This window comes from Dromiciops gliroides, chromosome 1 (assembly GCF_019393635.1).
Source record: "Dromiciops gliroides isolate mDroGli1 chromosome 1, mDroGli1.pri, whole genome shotgun sequence".
NCBI lineage: Eukaryota > Metazoa > Chordata > Mammalia > Microbiotheria > Microbiotheriidae > Dromiciops > Dromiciops gliroides.
In genome coordinates this window covers 167,561,002-167,577,821 of record NC_057861.1, presented here as the reverse complement: position 1 = coordinate 167,577,821, position 16,820 = coordinate 167,561,002, and the positions used below count along the sequence as shown (strand labels likewise).

Genomic DNA, 16,820 nt, shown 5'->3' with positions numbered 1-16,820 from the left:
GTAACACCGAAGGTAACAAGCTAGGTAATGGAGGCCCGGTGGTTTGAGATCACAAAAGGTCCTTGGCTGTATGTATGTATATCTTTAGCTTTTTCTTTTTTGTGTGATACCAGAACCAACACTGATGGGGATGCTTTTAGTAATAATGATCAACCCATTACCACATTCAAGTGAACCATCATGCCTATGTTTTATTCACCCATGCTTTTATCAAAACTATGAAAATTAAGTCTCAGAAGACAACTCTATCTTCAAAATAAAAGGATTTACAATTTGCAAAAAAGCCAAGGAGCCATGTAGCTACTTTCAGAATGGGAGAATGGGTAGAAGAGAAAAAGAAGAGGAACAGCATCAGAATAGGACCCCCCAAAAGGGGATTGTGGGGAGCCTAGATGAAGAAACTGGTCAATGCCCACCAATCTTTTTTCCACTAAGAAATGCTTGTGCTGAACTATACTGAATGATTTTGACAAATGCCCCAGAGAGAAAAACAAAGTACAAATCATAAGTACAAGCATCTAAGGCGGTGAATGGAATGGGGCATTACATCATATTAATCACAGGGCAAAACCCAAACCCCAAAGAAAGGATTATAGGTCAGGGAAGGGCAGGTCAGCTCTCTAACCTTCAACCCCTCAAAAGGCAAGAGAACTTGCCGACAAAACATAGTAAGTAACACGTTGGTAGGGAAGAGCAAAAAGACAACTAGGTTGGGAAAAAGCCCAGCAAATCGCTTTACCTCTAGCAAGTCTGTTTTGAGACATCTATAAAACATAGGGATTAGATGAAATGATTTCAAATGTCCTTTCCCATTATAAAAGTTCTTATATTCCCCTCATTAGAATGTAAGCTTCACGAGCCCAGACCCTGTTCTACTATTTGTTTTCTTCTTTGTGACATTGTGGTTCTTTTTTCTTCACAGAAGGCACACTGCCTAAAATGGTATCACCCTGAGTCACATGTAGCTGGTTGAAAGGAAAACAGATGGAGAAATTCGGGACTTTTAAAAAGCCCCACTAACTAGAAAGGCAAAGCACCTAGTCAGGGGTCCCCAGGTCATGATTTTAGATCCCCCAATGACCCACTTAAGACCTCAGGTTAATCACAGTTAACACCTCACAGTAACTCAGTTTTGCCACCTGTAAAATCAAAATAAGATTAGGGACACACTTGAATGAATTGTTATTCATGTACAAAGACCCACTACTATATAATAGTCAGATCCTGGCACAAGCTCATTATATAACTACACTGCCAGTTTACGGAAATGTGAATTGTTCCACATTGAACGCCAACAACCTCTGCTTAAACAGCAGAGAAGGAGAAGAAAAATGTCCATTAGATACACATGTACAAGGCCAAATAGGGACCCAATTTCATCAAACAAAATCCTAAGACTGTATCTCCGCCCCCCCTGCCCCGAATTTGGGGGGTGGAAGGGGAAGATAGAGAAGGAAAAAATTAGGTGAAGAACTTTTTGCTTCTAATGACCTTTCTTAACAAACTAGAAGGAAAAAAAAAAGCTGACAATGAGTGGGTACATTATGATGTTTGCTAGCACTAGCTTGTTCAGCCCAAACAGGTTGGACAGGTTGGATATTTAAACAAAGGTAGTGGTGGTAGGAGGGAAGGAGGGGGTAGGGAATCCAACTCATAAAGCAGGACAAGTATGTGCTAAGGCAGAACTGAAGCCAGTCTACTGAAAAGTTTCTGACCTAACACGGAAAACCAGGCTCTCCTCCTATGGTAAATATCTATTGTAAAGCTAAACCAAATACACCATCAGGAACTTCAAAATTCCCAGGACATCAAGCAACTGGAATGATGGGGTAAAATAAGTGGGTGTGTTATACACTGAATACCTGACAACAGCCATCATCCATCATCCCTACCCCCAAACACACACCTTTCACTGACCTGATTTCTAGCCTGCACAGTTGCCCAGCTGTTCAAGTACCGGCAAGCACGGGTGCTCCAGATATTGATGCCATGTCACAAGAAGTTTTACTGCTGTACCTAGTGCTAATTACATTTAAAAAGGTTTCCCTAATGTCTGCCAAAATTTCTATAGTCTGTATTCAAAGAGATAATTTTGCTACCTCTATCCCCTGGGGAGGGTATGTGTGTGTTGGGGTGAGAAATGTGTGTAAGGGGACGGGGGAAAAAAGAACATATGTGTGTGTTGGGAGAGAGAAGATATATTGGGAGGGGGTGGGAGAACTGGGGAAAAGAGACCAAAGGAGTAAAAAGCAAATAAACTACAAATGATCTCTGTATATGTAGATTATGTCAGGGAATGAAAAACAGTGTTTTAGTGATAAAGACAGACCAAAATCTGCAAAATGATGGTCGAAACAAGAAATCTGGCTAACTTAAAAATCATGTGATACTATGGAATCAGGCATTCAACTTTCTTTCTCTCTGAAATCTAATTATATGGAAAGCTAACTCTAAAATGCTGATACCAGCTACAGATATAGATATATTCAAAACAACCAGGAAAAAAAATTTTTGATGGGCCATTCCAATGACTGAACACACTAAAGTAAAAAGTAGATCATTCAAACATAAAAATGGACCAAAAACTACAGCCAAGTGGCAACTAATCTAAAATAATGCTTAACTTTCAAGCTTAGATACTTACTACTGATGGTAAAGTATTTCATTAGGGGAAAAAACACTTTAAAATTTTATCTAATCCATCCTCCACCCCTCAATGAATGTGGATAGCATATCATCTAGTTTTGAATATGAAATCCAAGGTTTATTCTAAAGTATCACACTCTAAAAAGGATGATGGAATAACATCAGACCATAGAAACAGTCTGACCCTTTGGTAAGGTCACCTAAGTCCAGTCAAGGTCATGCTCCAGAAAAGAGAGGAACCCTACTGGCAAGAAAAGGAAATTCAGGTTTAGGGTACTGGGTTTGCTCCATGCAAGCACACTGATGAGACCTGATAACAAGAGACTACTTTGTCAAAGTGCAGAATTTAAACTTTAAATTCCCTGGTCCTATCAAGCTGAACCTATTGAGAACATGTGTTTTGATTGAACTATTTGACTTCTCTGAAAACAAACCCCTCCCCGCAAAAAGCAAAACCCCAACATGTGAAGTACCGAGGTACAATGGTATGTGTGTTGGATTTGGGAGTCAGAGGGCTCAGGACTCAAACTCATCTGTGCCACTTACCAGCTACAACCTCTGTGGGGCTTAATTTTCTCATCTATAAAACAAATGGGGTGGACTAGGTGGCCTCTATGATCTTTTCCAGTTCTCAGCCAATGATTTCTTTAGGTCACAATGTATACTGTATCAAGGTACTTGATGTGCAATCTCTTAGCCTCATAGCTTTATAACTATAGATGCAGGCAACTTGAAAAAGCACAATAACTAGGAAATTAATAACAAACATTTGCTGTGGAAAAGAGATTTATACCTTTCTCTTCTTCAAGGAGAACTGGTTATCACGTATGCTACAACTAGATTCACTAGTACGACCCAACTGCTAACCAGAAAAACACACGGGATTCCCATCTTTGTCACAAAGAATGTTAGTACATCCTATGGGTGGTAGAGAAAGCTAAAGCAACTCCATTTTGTCTGTAGTTCCTCTACTTTGCCCTGATTGCACTGCAGCCCCTTCCCCTTTTACTGTTGAAACAGCAAGGACAGTCCTATGTAGGAGGGCAGAGTAACAAGAGAGAGCTAAGGTGAAGAAAAAGCCTTTCCTGCCACTGCCTCCCCTGTCCCTACCCTACTAGCCCCTGGCAACAGCCTTGACCAATCCTTGGGTATCCTAGAACCAAGTACTCTCCAGCCTACATGGAAAGCTACATAAGCTTTGTGTTTTTTGTTCCTGTGAGGAGTCTCCACCCAAGCAGGTGGGGCTCCCTTGCTGGCAAACTCAAAACCCTCAGTGGTTCCTAAATTTATGGTATTAGGTTTGGGTTCTGGTTGCCTCAGTGAAATACCTACACTGCCTCAAGGTCATCATCCTGAAATGAAATCACATCAGCAAACACCAACTGAATGCCCAGGTGTATTGGAAATTACTATTAAATTATCTGTGTATACACACAAAACTCTGATCAACCAGAATGTACTCAACTGACACGAAACAGTCCTGTAAACCAAATTAATTTTCTGATGTGTGTATCCCTAGCAGTATTTAAGTGAGGCAGAGGATAGCACTTTTGGGGGGGTAATTTGTCTCTTTCTTTCTAAAGTATAACACAAGCAAACAAAACCCACTCACTGGAGTTTTACTCTGCCTAGAATGAAACTGCTTCTTAAGGTTAATTTGCCACAGATTCTCTCCCCCACCTCCCCATTTTGATAAAAACCAATTACATAAATGGGGAAGCCCTGATAATGACCTACAACCTTTCTTTTCTTTTCATAAGCAGGAATGTTTTTCCCCTTGTGGCTGGACCTGATTCATTGCCTCAGAAACACATGGTAAGTGAATCAGGCACCTGATGATTAAGAGACTCTTATTTCAAGATGCAAAAGACTGGGACTGTTCAGTGGTCATCTCCACCCTTCAGAAACACTGAGTACCAGAACAAGTTACAGGCTGTCCTCACTTGTACTCAGAAACTTGATATTACTATAATATGAGTTCACAAGGCCCTTACTCACTATGGGGATTGAGGGCAAAGAATGACTATCCACTTCCCTTTACCATGATCCTCTTTGGCTGTTCCTACATCCTTAGGTTGGCATTGTTCATTGACAAGATGAAGGCAACTTAGTTTCACATTTGGCCAATTCTGTGCATTAAGTGGGAGGTGGGTATTCTCAAGCAGACTCAAAGTCATATAGTTATCATCAAACAGGGCAAATTTCTGCATAGGAAATATTTTCTTCAAACACCTAATTCACTGTTCATATATACCCTCATAAACTACTGGCATCCTCTGAGGTCTCAACAGCTATTAAATAATTAACAGTTCCAAGAGGTTTTTCCTTCCTCTTTATTCTCTTCTGGGGAAACAGTGAGAAAGAGAACAAGTCTCTCTTCCACAGAGAATAAAACTGAGAAGTTAGTTGCGGTTGGATGCTACTGCCAACATCTTGACCATTTCTCTAGTTTGGTTTTATCCCCACCCCCAACCTATGTCTCATTTTTTTCAAAGGGGCAAACTGAATATGAACTACTATTTATCTGTCCACCCTATAAAAGTATCTGAAAGAAGACACCATCTGTAAGACAGATTCATGCTGAGTTGTCTGTCTCTTTTGTTTTGCTGTCTCTTGATGGGTCTACTGCCTACCAGTCTCAGGAGTTCTGTGAATTTAAAATAATTTCCAAACTAGACACTGCTGTACTTTTCCCTCGAAAGGACTTTTACCAAAGGGTTCTGGCTCAGTTTCTCACGTTTGTTTTGGAAGACCAGAATCATTAAACATATTTTTTTCAAAAAACTTCATGTGGGAGTGACTGATAAAGAATTCTTGGAAACCGGAAATTGGTGCTACTGAATTCATGATATATGGATTTGCACTTGATTGCAAACTCACTCTTCTGCCCTAGAACCAAATGATGAGATTAGCAAGACTTTGGTTAAAGGATTTACGAAGCCTCAGAATCCGCAGACAGGGAAGTGGCAGCTATTAAAACTGCACCACGACTCAGTAATAAATCTAATACATTTTCCTTTAACTGTTTTGCTAAATTTTCTTTTCTTTTATACAGGGGCATTTCTAAAGTGAGTGAGTTTTCTAAAATATCATTCCTTGTTTTGTATCAAAATATAACCAAAGCTCATTCACTCAAGTGTTCATGGCCTCAATATCATTGTGAAATGTCTTTTAACTTACAAATGCCATGAAGTATTGCAGCAAAGGACATCATTTTTATAGATCTAACCAATATATTTCTTTATTAGAGTAGAATCAAGTGTAATAAATTTGGTGCTTCATAAATGTTAAACACTAACTATGAAAATGGAACCCACCTCACTAAAATAACTGCATGTCTTATTTAGTAACCTGAACTTGATTTTATAATATTTTCCCCAGTAACATGTAAAGAACATTTTTAATATTATTCTTTCCCCTTTGCCATTCCCTTCTCTGAGAGGGGTAAGCAATTTTTTTTTTAAGTGAAGCAATTGGGGTTAAGTGACTTGCCCAGGGTCACACAGCTAGTAAGTGTTAAGTGTCTGAGGCTGGATTTGAACTCAGGTCCTCCTGAATTGAGGGCCGGTGCTTTATCCACTGTGCCATCTAGCTGCCCCTTGGTAAGCAATTTTTTAATAGGTTATATACATGTTCAATCATAGGTAAATTTTTCTGTAAAATGAAGAAGTTGGCACAGCTGACCTCAAACACTGCTCACAGTTTTAAAACTATGACTATGAAATTGCAAGCAAAGTCATTGCATTTTTCCTCAAAAAATAACACAACAACGAGCAATGAATGGAGTACAAATGGTTTACCTGTAAGATAGGTAGTTGCTAGAGTATCAAAAAAGCAACTAAAAATAGTCTGTTTTCAGAAAATATTAAGATAAGCTATAAAGAAGCCTTTCCAGGACAGAACACTGACATGCAGAAGACTAGAGTAAATAACTGAACAACAGGGTATGATGTGCCAAGCACTGTGCTAAGTAACACAAAGACAAAGCAAAACAGTCCTTGCCCTTAACGGAGCATGGGACTGACTGGTGATTGAATAAGAAGGGCATCTTATTGACATGAACTTAGCAGACCAAAGCATGAGGTGGAAAGGAAGAATGCATATGTGGTAAGCATGACCAGTGTCAAGATGGCTATATAAAAAAGCTAGGAAAGGTTATCATCATCACTACAAAACCCTACTCTGCCACATCATTATGTTTCAAGGGCTATGCTATAGGAGCACAAGATCTGACAAGTTGTAACATAATCAATAAGAATGATCATGATCATAAGAGTGAGATAGCTTAGATTATGGTCCTTGCTTTCCAAGGGTGAAAGAGGAGCATCACTAGAATAGGGCGGCCCCTCTGTAAAATCACACTGTAATGGCTCTCCTCCAACAAGGAACCTCCCATGCCTGTCTGAATCATACAAGGCTCCTTGAAATTATCTTGTTGAGATAATTTTGTCAATTATTAATATCAGGAGAAGAACCAACCAGGTATACATAAACTTGTCTAATGTATCTGCCACTGTCACGGAGGATGACAGGTGTGGTCCAGATGGATTAGGCATTCCCTATAGTGGCTATGGTCTTCTAGATGCTATTTGTGGATAGCATTATGATTTCATCAATCTACAGAATGCTGTAGAGCCTTCTAAATGAGATCCATAACCACTCAAACCAGCCAAAACATCCAGAGAAACAAAAAGAATGCTATTGTCCAGGCTATTATATGCACTTGGGTGGGTAACACAGAGAACTGGACCATCAGTACATAAATCTTAGACAACATACATGAACAAGCTAGGTCCAAAAAGAGGGTGGACCAGATTGCCTTTGGGACAATCAGTGCTTTTATTGACTGAAAGTTTTTTCCTGAAACAAAAGCCCATCTTTTAAATTAAATAAAATTCTTACACAGAAACAGTATTACTAAGTATTGAAGAACAAGAAAGCATGCTGCAAAAGAACTGAAGATGAAAGTCAACTGAGGGAAGAAAGGAGAGAAATGTATATTTGTGGGGTGTGTGTATGTATATATATGTGTATATATATATATATATATATATATGGCATATTTAAGTAGGCTGAACTATACAAGTTTGTATAAAAGGGAGACGTGGCCAGAAAATAAGGTGGGCCAGTCATGTAGCAAAGATGATGCATGACCAATGGAACACCCAATGTCTCCACTGATATCCATGTGAATGATATCAAGTGAATGAGTGGAAGGCACCTTTATGGAGCAGAGTGAAGGGTCTGCACAGGATGAGAGAACTTAGATGAATTTCGATCTGCACGACTTGCAAAGGAGAATGCACATATCAACAAAAGCACAATTCCATATTATCTGTATTATGGTCATGTTTCCACCCAAAATAAAAACTGGTCATAACCAAGGGATAAGCTCCATTTAATCTATTTATTTGGGATTTCAAAAAAACAAAATTAAATTTGTTTTGAATGATTTTCCCCCCATTGAGATATGTTGACTAAATGTTGCTATCATCCTCTGCTTGGCTCAGTGGCTAGAAGTACTCACAGCCACGAAGACTTGAGTTCAAATACTGCCTCAGGCATGGCCCAAAAACTGTGTGACTTTTGGCAGGTTATTCAACTTCTGTCTGCTTCAGATTCCTCATTTGTAAAGTAACCACTTCACAGGGCTGTTGTGTGGATCAAATGAGTTAACCTAATAGGCACGGCACTTTGTATGCCTGAAAGCTCTAGGCTGTTGTTCTTTCCCCATTGCCTGAAATAGCCTCCCCTTCTTACAACAAGTCTTGAAACTTTAGCTTCTTTCAAGGTTTCCTCCTCAAATTATCTGTATTTATTTCTCAACAGACAGACAAAAGCAATGTCATTTGTAGGTGTCCTCTGCTAGTTTTAAGTTCAATGATGGAAACACTTTAGCAAAATGGAAGCTGGAGTCTGGCATAAGCCAGAGAGTGCTGTAGCTGTTCAAAATAGAATAAATGGGTCTAACAGCAAAGATACCTTCAGAACAAGTCAGAAAGATGAGAAAGACTAACTCCTCTCCCACTAAGCTTTTCTCTCTTTTCAAGGCTCTTGTGTAGGGGCTCCCAAAGAACAAGAAGAGCTGGACAAACTGGCGGATGAGGGGAGCTGGGGGGTGTTTCCACACAATCAGTGCTAGGTAAAAAAGATAAGGACTTGGGTAAGTAGGTGGGGAGTGAAGAAGCCTGACCTGAGATGAGCAAGGGCCCCAGGGCTGGTTAAAGAACAAAGTGTACATGGATGGATGGAATGGCCTAAGGTGATGATGGTGGTGAAGGAACGAGGGACTAGGGAGCATCATGCAGAGGGATGCTGGCATTAAAAATAAACTTCACTCAATGGTGTTTAGAGTGGGAGAAGAAATCACCTTTTAGCACTGGGATCAGGCTCATCAAAACCAAACAACTGAAAAAACAAAAGTAATGTCCATGCTTCAGAATCCATGGAGATTAAGCCTGAAATTGTATTTTTAAGTGGTCTATCCCACATCATCTCAACATTCCCTCACCCTGTTCACTCCCATTTCCCAGGCAGCAATCTGATAGATCACACTATCAGGAAGTACTTTTCTGACACATAGCCAAGTTATTTTCCCTTTTCTTTATTTCATCCTGTTCTGTTGCTCCAATACTGACTATGCCAATTAACCATTTATTGAAAGGGCCTGGAAATACTTGGCAAGAAAAGAGTTCAAAGAAAATCTAATGGGTATAGTACACAAATATTTAAAAGGCAAAGGGAGGATAAAAAGAACAAAGTAGTCATACTTGGAGCTACACTTTCTGATAAGCAGGCCCACCACTGGCACCCTCACAAAGAAAATTCAAATGGTACAACTGGAATTCCTTTTCTATTTGACCTCTGAAGAGCTTTGAAGAGCTAAAAACAGAGCCCAGGTGCTCTTAGTTTAGATGAAGTCACACACGTATGTGTGTGTGCACGCGCGCACGCCTGTATGTATGCAAGCGAGCCCATTCAAGATTATCAAGCATACTGTCATGGTAACCTACAGAACTAAGAACGTCTTTCTCCATGGACAAAACATACTTCATGCCTCTTTGGGAAGCTAGGAGAAAATTCACTCTTCCTCTCTTTCCAGAAGAAGTCAGTGGCCAGCCAGTTCAGCTCATGACTCACCTGTGCATATTTCCATTGGTCGTAAAGGACTGTCCACAAACGGAACATTTATAAGGCCTTTCACCAGAATGCACCAGCATGTGGCGATCCAGGGAGCTTGCGGAGCTTAGAGACTTTCCACAGATGCTGCAGGAATGGTCTGTCCCTCCAGTGTCCGTGTTATGCTAAAGAAAGCAATGTTTTTATTGAAGTAGTTCTATATCATTGTCAACATTCAAGCAACCATTATAAAAACAAAGTTTAATAAAGCAACGCCCCCAAACACTGTGGTCCACTCTGCTCCCAACTCTCTTCTATCGTCCATGTTTGTGTTTGGTGAATTTTTACTTTCAGCTTTTTTGCTGCTGTCAAAACAAGCAGGTTAGGACCTTGGATGGACATATATTTGGCACTAAAGGGATGGGTGTTTGCCAGCTTTTTTCCCCCTTTCCAGTGTTTCCCCTCACCCTCTACCCACCTCCTAAATTTCCGTGCTGAAAACACTGGTTTCATAGGATACTGAGAGAATGATAATTTATGAGGTCTCTTTTCCTGCAGAATGTATGTGTTTAGGTCAATAGACCATATTTGGATCATGGCAGCTCACCAGAAAAGTCGAGTATGGGCCTTTACAATTATGGTGGGTTGCCCCATGTCAGCCTCCAGTTTAACCTCAATTAGATACTGTCTTTTTACGACTCAATACTGATAGAGAAGAGGAAGTGAAATTCTGCAAGGGCAAGGATATTTTCCTCAAACTTTTCTTTAAAGAGGAAACATTTATATCCAAATTGGAGGTCAGAGGGTGCATTACTCTCTGAGTACTTTGAGGCCCACAATTCTCTACTTAAAAAAAAAAAAAAAAGAGAAACTGTTCTCTTCCATAATATCTATCAGTCACCTTATACTAAAAAGTATTTAGTCGGGGAAGCTAGGTGGCGCAGTGGATAGGGCACTGGCCCTGGAGTCAGGAGTACCTGAGCTCAAATCCGGCCTCAGACACTCAACACTTACTAGCTGTGTGACCCTGGGCAAGTCACTTAACCCCAACTGCCTCACTTAAAAAAAAAAAAAGTATTTAGTCAAGAGAAGTCAATTTCTCTAAAAGAGGCAAAATCGTCATGTTATAGTTCTGTGCTAAGTGTCTCAAAATTACAAAAAAAGAAAAAGAGAGAGATGATTACTCCCAACCTGAGGGTTTCTGTCAACAATGATGGACTTGACATACATTGATTTCTACCACTTTTAAGAAAGCTAAAAATCGAGAGGTATTTTTAGTAAGTTGGGATATTCCCAAAGAAAAACAAAATGAATTAACAGATAAAACCTGAGCATAACCCAAGACAATCCCCCCAAATCCAAAATTAAATGAAATATAACCAAAAAAATTACAAACGAGACCTTTTCCATTTCATTCAACAGACTCAAAAGCCCAGCATACCTGACGAATGTGCATAGTTAGCTGATGCTGAGTAGTGCAAATCTTTTCACACAGTGGACAAGTATAGGAAGACTTTTCCTCTTTAGTTTCCTATAAAGACAGGGAAAAAAAACATTTATTTATTATTATTCTGCACCATGCCTATAACTAAACCGAATAAATCTGACAGCCACCAGTTTTGTCGAAATCTAAATTTTGATACCAGCTAAAATGAGCATTTTATACAAGAAATGTTAACATTTCTGTTGTGTACAACATGCTTTTCTTCTTAAATCTATAACCAATAGGATTTTTAGCCTATTTAATGTTGGTGAGAACAAACATGCTGAGGGCAAGTGACTAATAATAATAATAATAATAATAACAATAAGCATTAAGTCACAGACAGAGCTAGGACACAACACAAGCCTATTAATTCTCCATCCAGGGCATTCTCCACTGCTTCAAGGGCCCCTCCTAAAGAATGAAGTAGCAAGATAAACGTGGGGCGGCTAGGTGGCACAGTGGATAGAGCACCGGCCCTGGAGTCAGGAGGACCTGAGTTCAGATCCGGCCTCAGACACTTAACACTTGCTAGCTGTGTGACCCTGGGCAAATCACTTGGCCCCAGTTGCCTCACTTAAAAAAAAAAGAAAAAAGATAAACGTGCAGAAGGAGCTCAAAACATCAGCCCTTCAAAAAACACTGGAAGGCTTCAGAATGATTATCGTCAGTGACCAACTGACTTTGGTGAATCTCCTGCCTGTCTGGAGAGCTACCTCAGAATGCTGTCTTCTCTATGAGAAGCCTTTTGTGATTGCTTCTGTGCCTGCTACCTCTGTCCTCTGTCCCTTCCTCCCATGTATTCATTTTGTATATACTAATGTTTCTTTCTCCTCATAGATTATAAGTTCCTTGAGGGCAAGGAACTATTTGCCTTTTCATCCCCAGTTTCTACCAGTGTCAAACAACAAAAGTGATTACTTGAAATCATTAAGTATGTATTCATTTATTAAGTAGCTACTATGGGCCAGGCACTATATACAAAGAGAAAATGAAACTCCCACTGAGTCTGAGGGAGGATTCGAACTCAGGTCTTCGGGCCCAGATTCTCTAGCCACTCTAGACCACTTAGCTAATAAACTAATGGTAGAGATAAGAAGTATATATAAAAATATGTATAGGACAGGGAATAATGTAGGTGATGTAAAAAGATAGAAATCAAAATTTCATTTAAAACACAAACTAAATGTAAATTGAAGAAAAACAAATACTAAGTAATTAAATACAAGGTACTGAAGGGGGGGGGGAAGAGAAGAGAAGAGAAGCTACAAATTAGAGGAATCAAGAAAAAAAGGCTCAAGGTGGAAGGTGATGTATCTTAAAGGAAAATAGGTACTCTAAGAAGAGTTATCTATGACTGGCCAGTGCAAAGCAGGTATGAGAGAGGAAGCGTCTCCAAGTAAGAAGGCTACTTTGGTTGGATGACAGCGTATGATGTCCCATGAGTTTAGAAAGTTCGGTGCAGAGCCATTTAGGAATGCAGGAAAGACCTGGACATATGTCAACCTCTCAGTGCCCTGATAACTCTAGACCCTGCAGGTGCTAACCTGAATTGATAGAGGGAGAATACTCTGGGAATTCCCAATGAAATCAGAGATCTCCCCTTCTCTTTACCCCCACAGACTATTTATTCTATGGTCACTCAAGAAGGATCAGTCCCAAAGACATACAGAGAAGAGCCTTCCAAAAAATCATGCTTGATTTTATACTGGAAAATGATAAATAAAAATTCTCTCCTGAGACTCTTCTAATGATGGATAGTCATTAATAGCCCAACCTTTCCCCATACAAATGAATGTTAACCACCCCCCCCATTGTTATTTGAGCCATCTTCCTCTAAAAAATGAGTTAGTAACACTGATCATTGGGAAGGAAGTTAAACTTCCATCTATCCCATCTAATACTGGAATGATCTTTCTGGACATTTTCTTAGGCTATGAATGACAACAATCGTACTAAAGAAATCAGAATTGAGATTGTTTTGGACCACAGGACAGAAAAAAATACAATAAGCCATGAGGAACTCCCCCCCCCCTCCAGGATGGTGCTGATAGTAGGGTATTAATCTGGGCATTTCTATGTATTTACTGGGGTTTTTTTGCAAGAGCAAAATATAAACAAACATAAATAAATGAGTAAGTAAATAAGTAAAAATTTAAAAATGCAATTCCAAACAATCAGGATTTTAGATGACCTACCCTCTGAATAGATGGATTAACACAACAGAGGAATTGTCAGTTCACCTTGAAGCAGAGATCAGACATCATGGAGTTGATTGGCATTGACCCTGGGGCTTATTATTAACTGAAACCCAAACTTTCTCTGGTCTCTAGTACTAGTGTAGTACATACCATAATATATATATATATATATATATATATATATATATATATAGCGCCACAATCCCTAGTGTCAAAAAGGCACTGATGGAGAATTTAAAATCTAGCTCGTGGAGTCTGGTTGGTGAAAGGAACACTTCCTGAGCTGAAAGATAAAATTAGCAGCTAATTTGATAACTCACTATTCCATAATGAAGCAATCTGACACCCTTGTTAGGCATTCGGCAAGAGGCTAATCTGTTCTGCAAGTCTGTGAGAGCACTTAGGAGATTTATCCCCAGAGCTCCTTTTCATCTCTGGGACTCCACTGGGGAAGAGAAGGCCCTCACTTCAATCCTAACATAACCTTCCCTTTATAAAAACAAAACAAAAAACAAGTAAAAAACATCAGGTAGGGAAAAAGTCTGGGATCAGCAGCAGAATGAGAATTAAAGTAAGAACATGCTCCATTGGTTCTCCCCTGCATTGGGGTCTGGAGTTAAACTATCCCATTGTGGTTGGTATATGGCCACTTAAATGGTGTACCTATGAATCACTTCAGTGCACTCTACAGGCCTCAGAAGAAAGCCAGAACTCTCCTGCCTGCGTTTGGAAAGGGTGGCTATTATTAAGAAAGTGGTGACTAAAAAGAACCTTCTGCCCTCCCTTTCCTTTTCCCCTACCTCCCTAACACCCTCTTTTTTTTGTGCTAACAAAATAGAGAGGGGTTTGAATGGGAATGAAGTGTCTTGGGGGGAGGGGTGCAGGGAAGGCAGGGGAAGGGAGCTAATTGACAGCTTTCCTTTTTATCTCTTCCCTGGGGGGAAAAAAGAGGTTCTTCCCTCCCCCATCAAATTAACTTTCTTTTCTAATCTAAAAATCCAGGTATGTGGGCTCAGCTCCCAAGTAGCTAAATTAAGAGAAGTACAGACAAAAATACTACTGTGTGACCCTGGGCAAGTCACTTAGCCCTGTTCACCTCAGTTTCTTCATCCGCAAAATGAACTGGAGAAGGAAATGGCAAGACATTCTGGTGTCTTTGCCAAGAAAACCCTATATGGGGTCAGGAAAGAGTCAGACATGACTGAAAAATGACTGGACAAGCAGACAAGACCCCCCAAAAAGGTAAATAATGTGTTCCACAATATCTAATCCCTGAAACAACAGCCCTTCCCCTCACTCCCTTGATAACCATGATGTGATATCCCAGGAAAGGTCACAGGTATGAATAAGGACCCTTTATCCAAATTCCCAAAGAACATCCTACAAAGAATGTCCAAAACAAAGTACCTTTACAGAAGAATATATAATTTCAGTGAAGAACAAATATAAAGAACCAATTAACTATTAAGAGAACAAATACTCCTCTGCTTTGAGAGGCCATACAAACACTGTAGTTGTTTGGAATGAACCCTAAATCTAGAGTCAGACAACACAAGAGCAAATCTTGGCTCTATTCTTCCTACCTGTGTCACCTTAAGCAATTCACTTAACTGTTCTGGGTTTCAGCTTCCCTATCCATAATATGAGATTGGAAGTTCAATGGCTTTTGAAGCCTAGGTTCATGTAAATAGTAGTTTTGAGATCAGGATATTAAAAGGTTAACATTTGATTTTAATGACCATGTCACAAATTGCACAGCTATAGAATTTCTAGAGTCTCTCCTTCCATCAAAGAAGGCTTTCTATCTGCCTGCATAAATTTAGAGATCATTTTCTTTCTCTCAGGGCGCTTGGTGACACAGAAAGTGTCAGAGAAGGAATAAGGATCATTCACGCACTATTGTTACTACTATACTTACATTAGACAACAATGGTGGGAGCCACTAGCACAAAAGATTTGAGAGTATGATTGCTCTAAGGAGAAATATTGTCCAAAGTGCTCCATCTGCATATGAATTGAGGATTCAGCTAATTTCCTAACATTTTTTAATAGTACAAAAAGCCTTCATAATCCCTGCCCATTTATTTTCTCCAGCTTCCCTTGATCTAATGCCCACAGAAACATCAGTCTAAACTATGATTTTTCTCAAGACTCTTTGGAACAAAAAGGCAGATGATGCCTTGAAAAGCCCAATAAGCAATTGTGAGTAAGGAGACAGAATCACATCACAAACACTGAACTCTTTAGAAGAGGGGAGGAGAAAGACCTCCAGATCCTAATGAAACTAATATTTAGATAAAAAGAATATTGCACTGGTCAGCAACATTTATAGTATAGGGATAAAAATGTACCTTCCAAGAGGAAGACTGTTAGATGTGGTCATTCATACTTATTGAGAAACAATATTTTTATGTGATTAAAGTGGTACTAATTCCTTAAAGATCTGAATCAATGACATTCACTCTGACTCACAGGCTGGACTTCCCAGACTTCAGAGGCAAATCTGTCATTGTTTACCTGGTTCCTCCTGCCAATCCGATTCGGTCCAGATGACTTTGTTGGGGATTTGATGGCCTGTGAGTTGCCGCCATTCTCTGCAATCTTCCCAACACTCATTACCGCTGACATCATGGTGTTGATGGAAGATAAATCTGAGCCTTCTAAGGTGGTGGGCGACTTTGACGTCATAGGGCTACAGTTTAGGCTGAGGGTCCTTTTGGCTGGAACTAAAGGGGGGCGGGGGGGGGGGGGGAATGTAAAACATAAAAGAATATTAGGCAAAGAGAAGACCCAGAAGTGAACATTCATTCTTTATGAGACTGGGATTTTCAGGGAATGGCAGAAAGTTGAAAAGCTTAGGGCAAATTGAAAGTGGTGCTTTGGGGGCTTCTATAAGGAGCAGGGTGGCCTTTTTTACCCTGGTCATCAACAATTGGTCTGAAGAACCAGGAAAGTAGTGACAGCAATGAAAATCACTAAGTTCTTGGACCTAAAGACAGATCTGAGACAACTCTGCCAGACCTGTCATTAATTCCACTGCCATGTCTGAGATTAGTCTGAGAACATCAAGAATCCAATTCATCTGTGATATAATGTCATCAAGTATTTAAAAAAGAGAGAGAGAGGGGCAGCTAGGTGGCGCAGTGGATAGAGCACCGGCCCTGGAGTCAGGAGTACCTGAGTTCAAATCTGGCCTCAGACACTTAACACTTACTAGCTGTGTGACCCTGGGCAAGTCACTTAACCCCAATTGCCTCACTAAAAAAAAAAAAAAGAGAGAGAGAGAGAGAGAGAGAGAGAAAAGAAACTTAAGTCACCTGAAATGAGTTGTGGAACAACAATAACTGACATCTTGTAAAATCAAAACATTT

General features: G+C 39.9%; 1 protein-coding gene across 1 annotated transcript in view; it reads right to left on the bottom strand.

Moving 5' to 3' along the window:
* The window catches only part of RREB1 (ras responsive element binding protein 1), a 147,735-nt gene that overhangs the window by 60,959 nt on the left and 69,956 nt on the right, over positions 1-16,820 (bottom strand). The window contains exons 4-6 of the mRNA XM_043976480.1: positions 15,967-16,175; positions 11,207-11,296; positions 9,787-9,950 (exon numbers count right to left, since the gene is read on the bottom strand). Of these exons, the coding sequence (XP_043832415.1) occupies positions 9,787-9,950; positions 11,207-11,296; positions 15,967-16,137 (425 nt within the window). The 5' untranslated portion in view covers positions 16,138-16,175. The remainder of the gene's footprint in view (positions 1-9,786; positions 9,951-11,206; positions 11,297-15,966; positions 16,176-16,820) is intronic.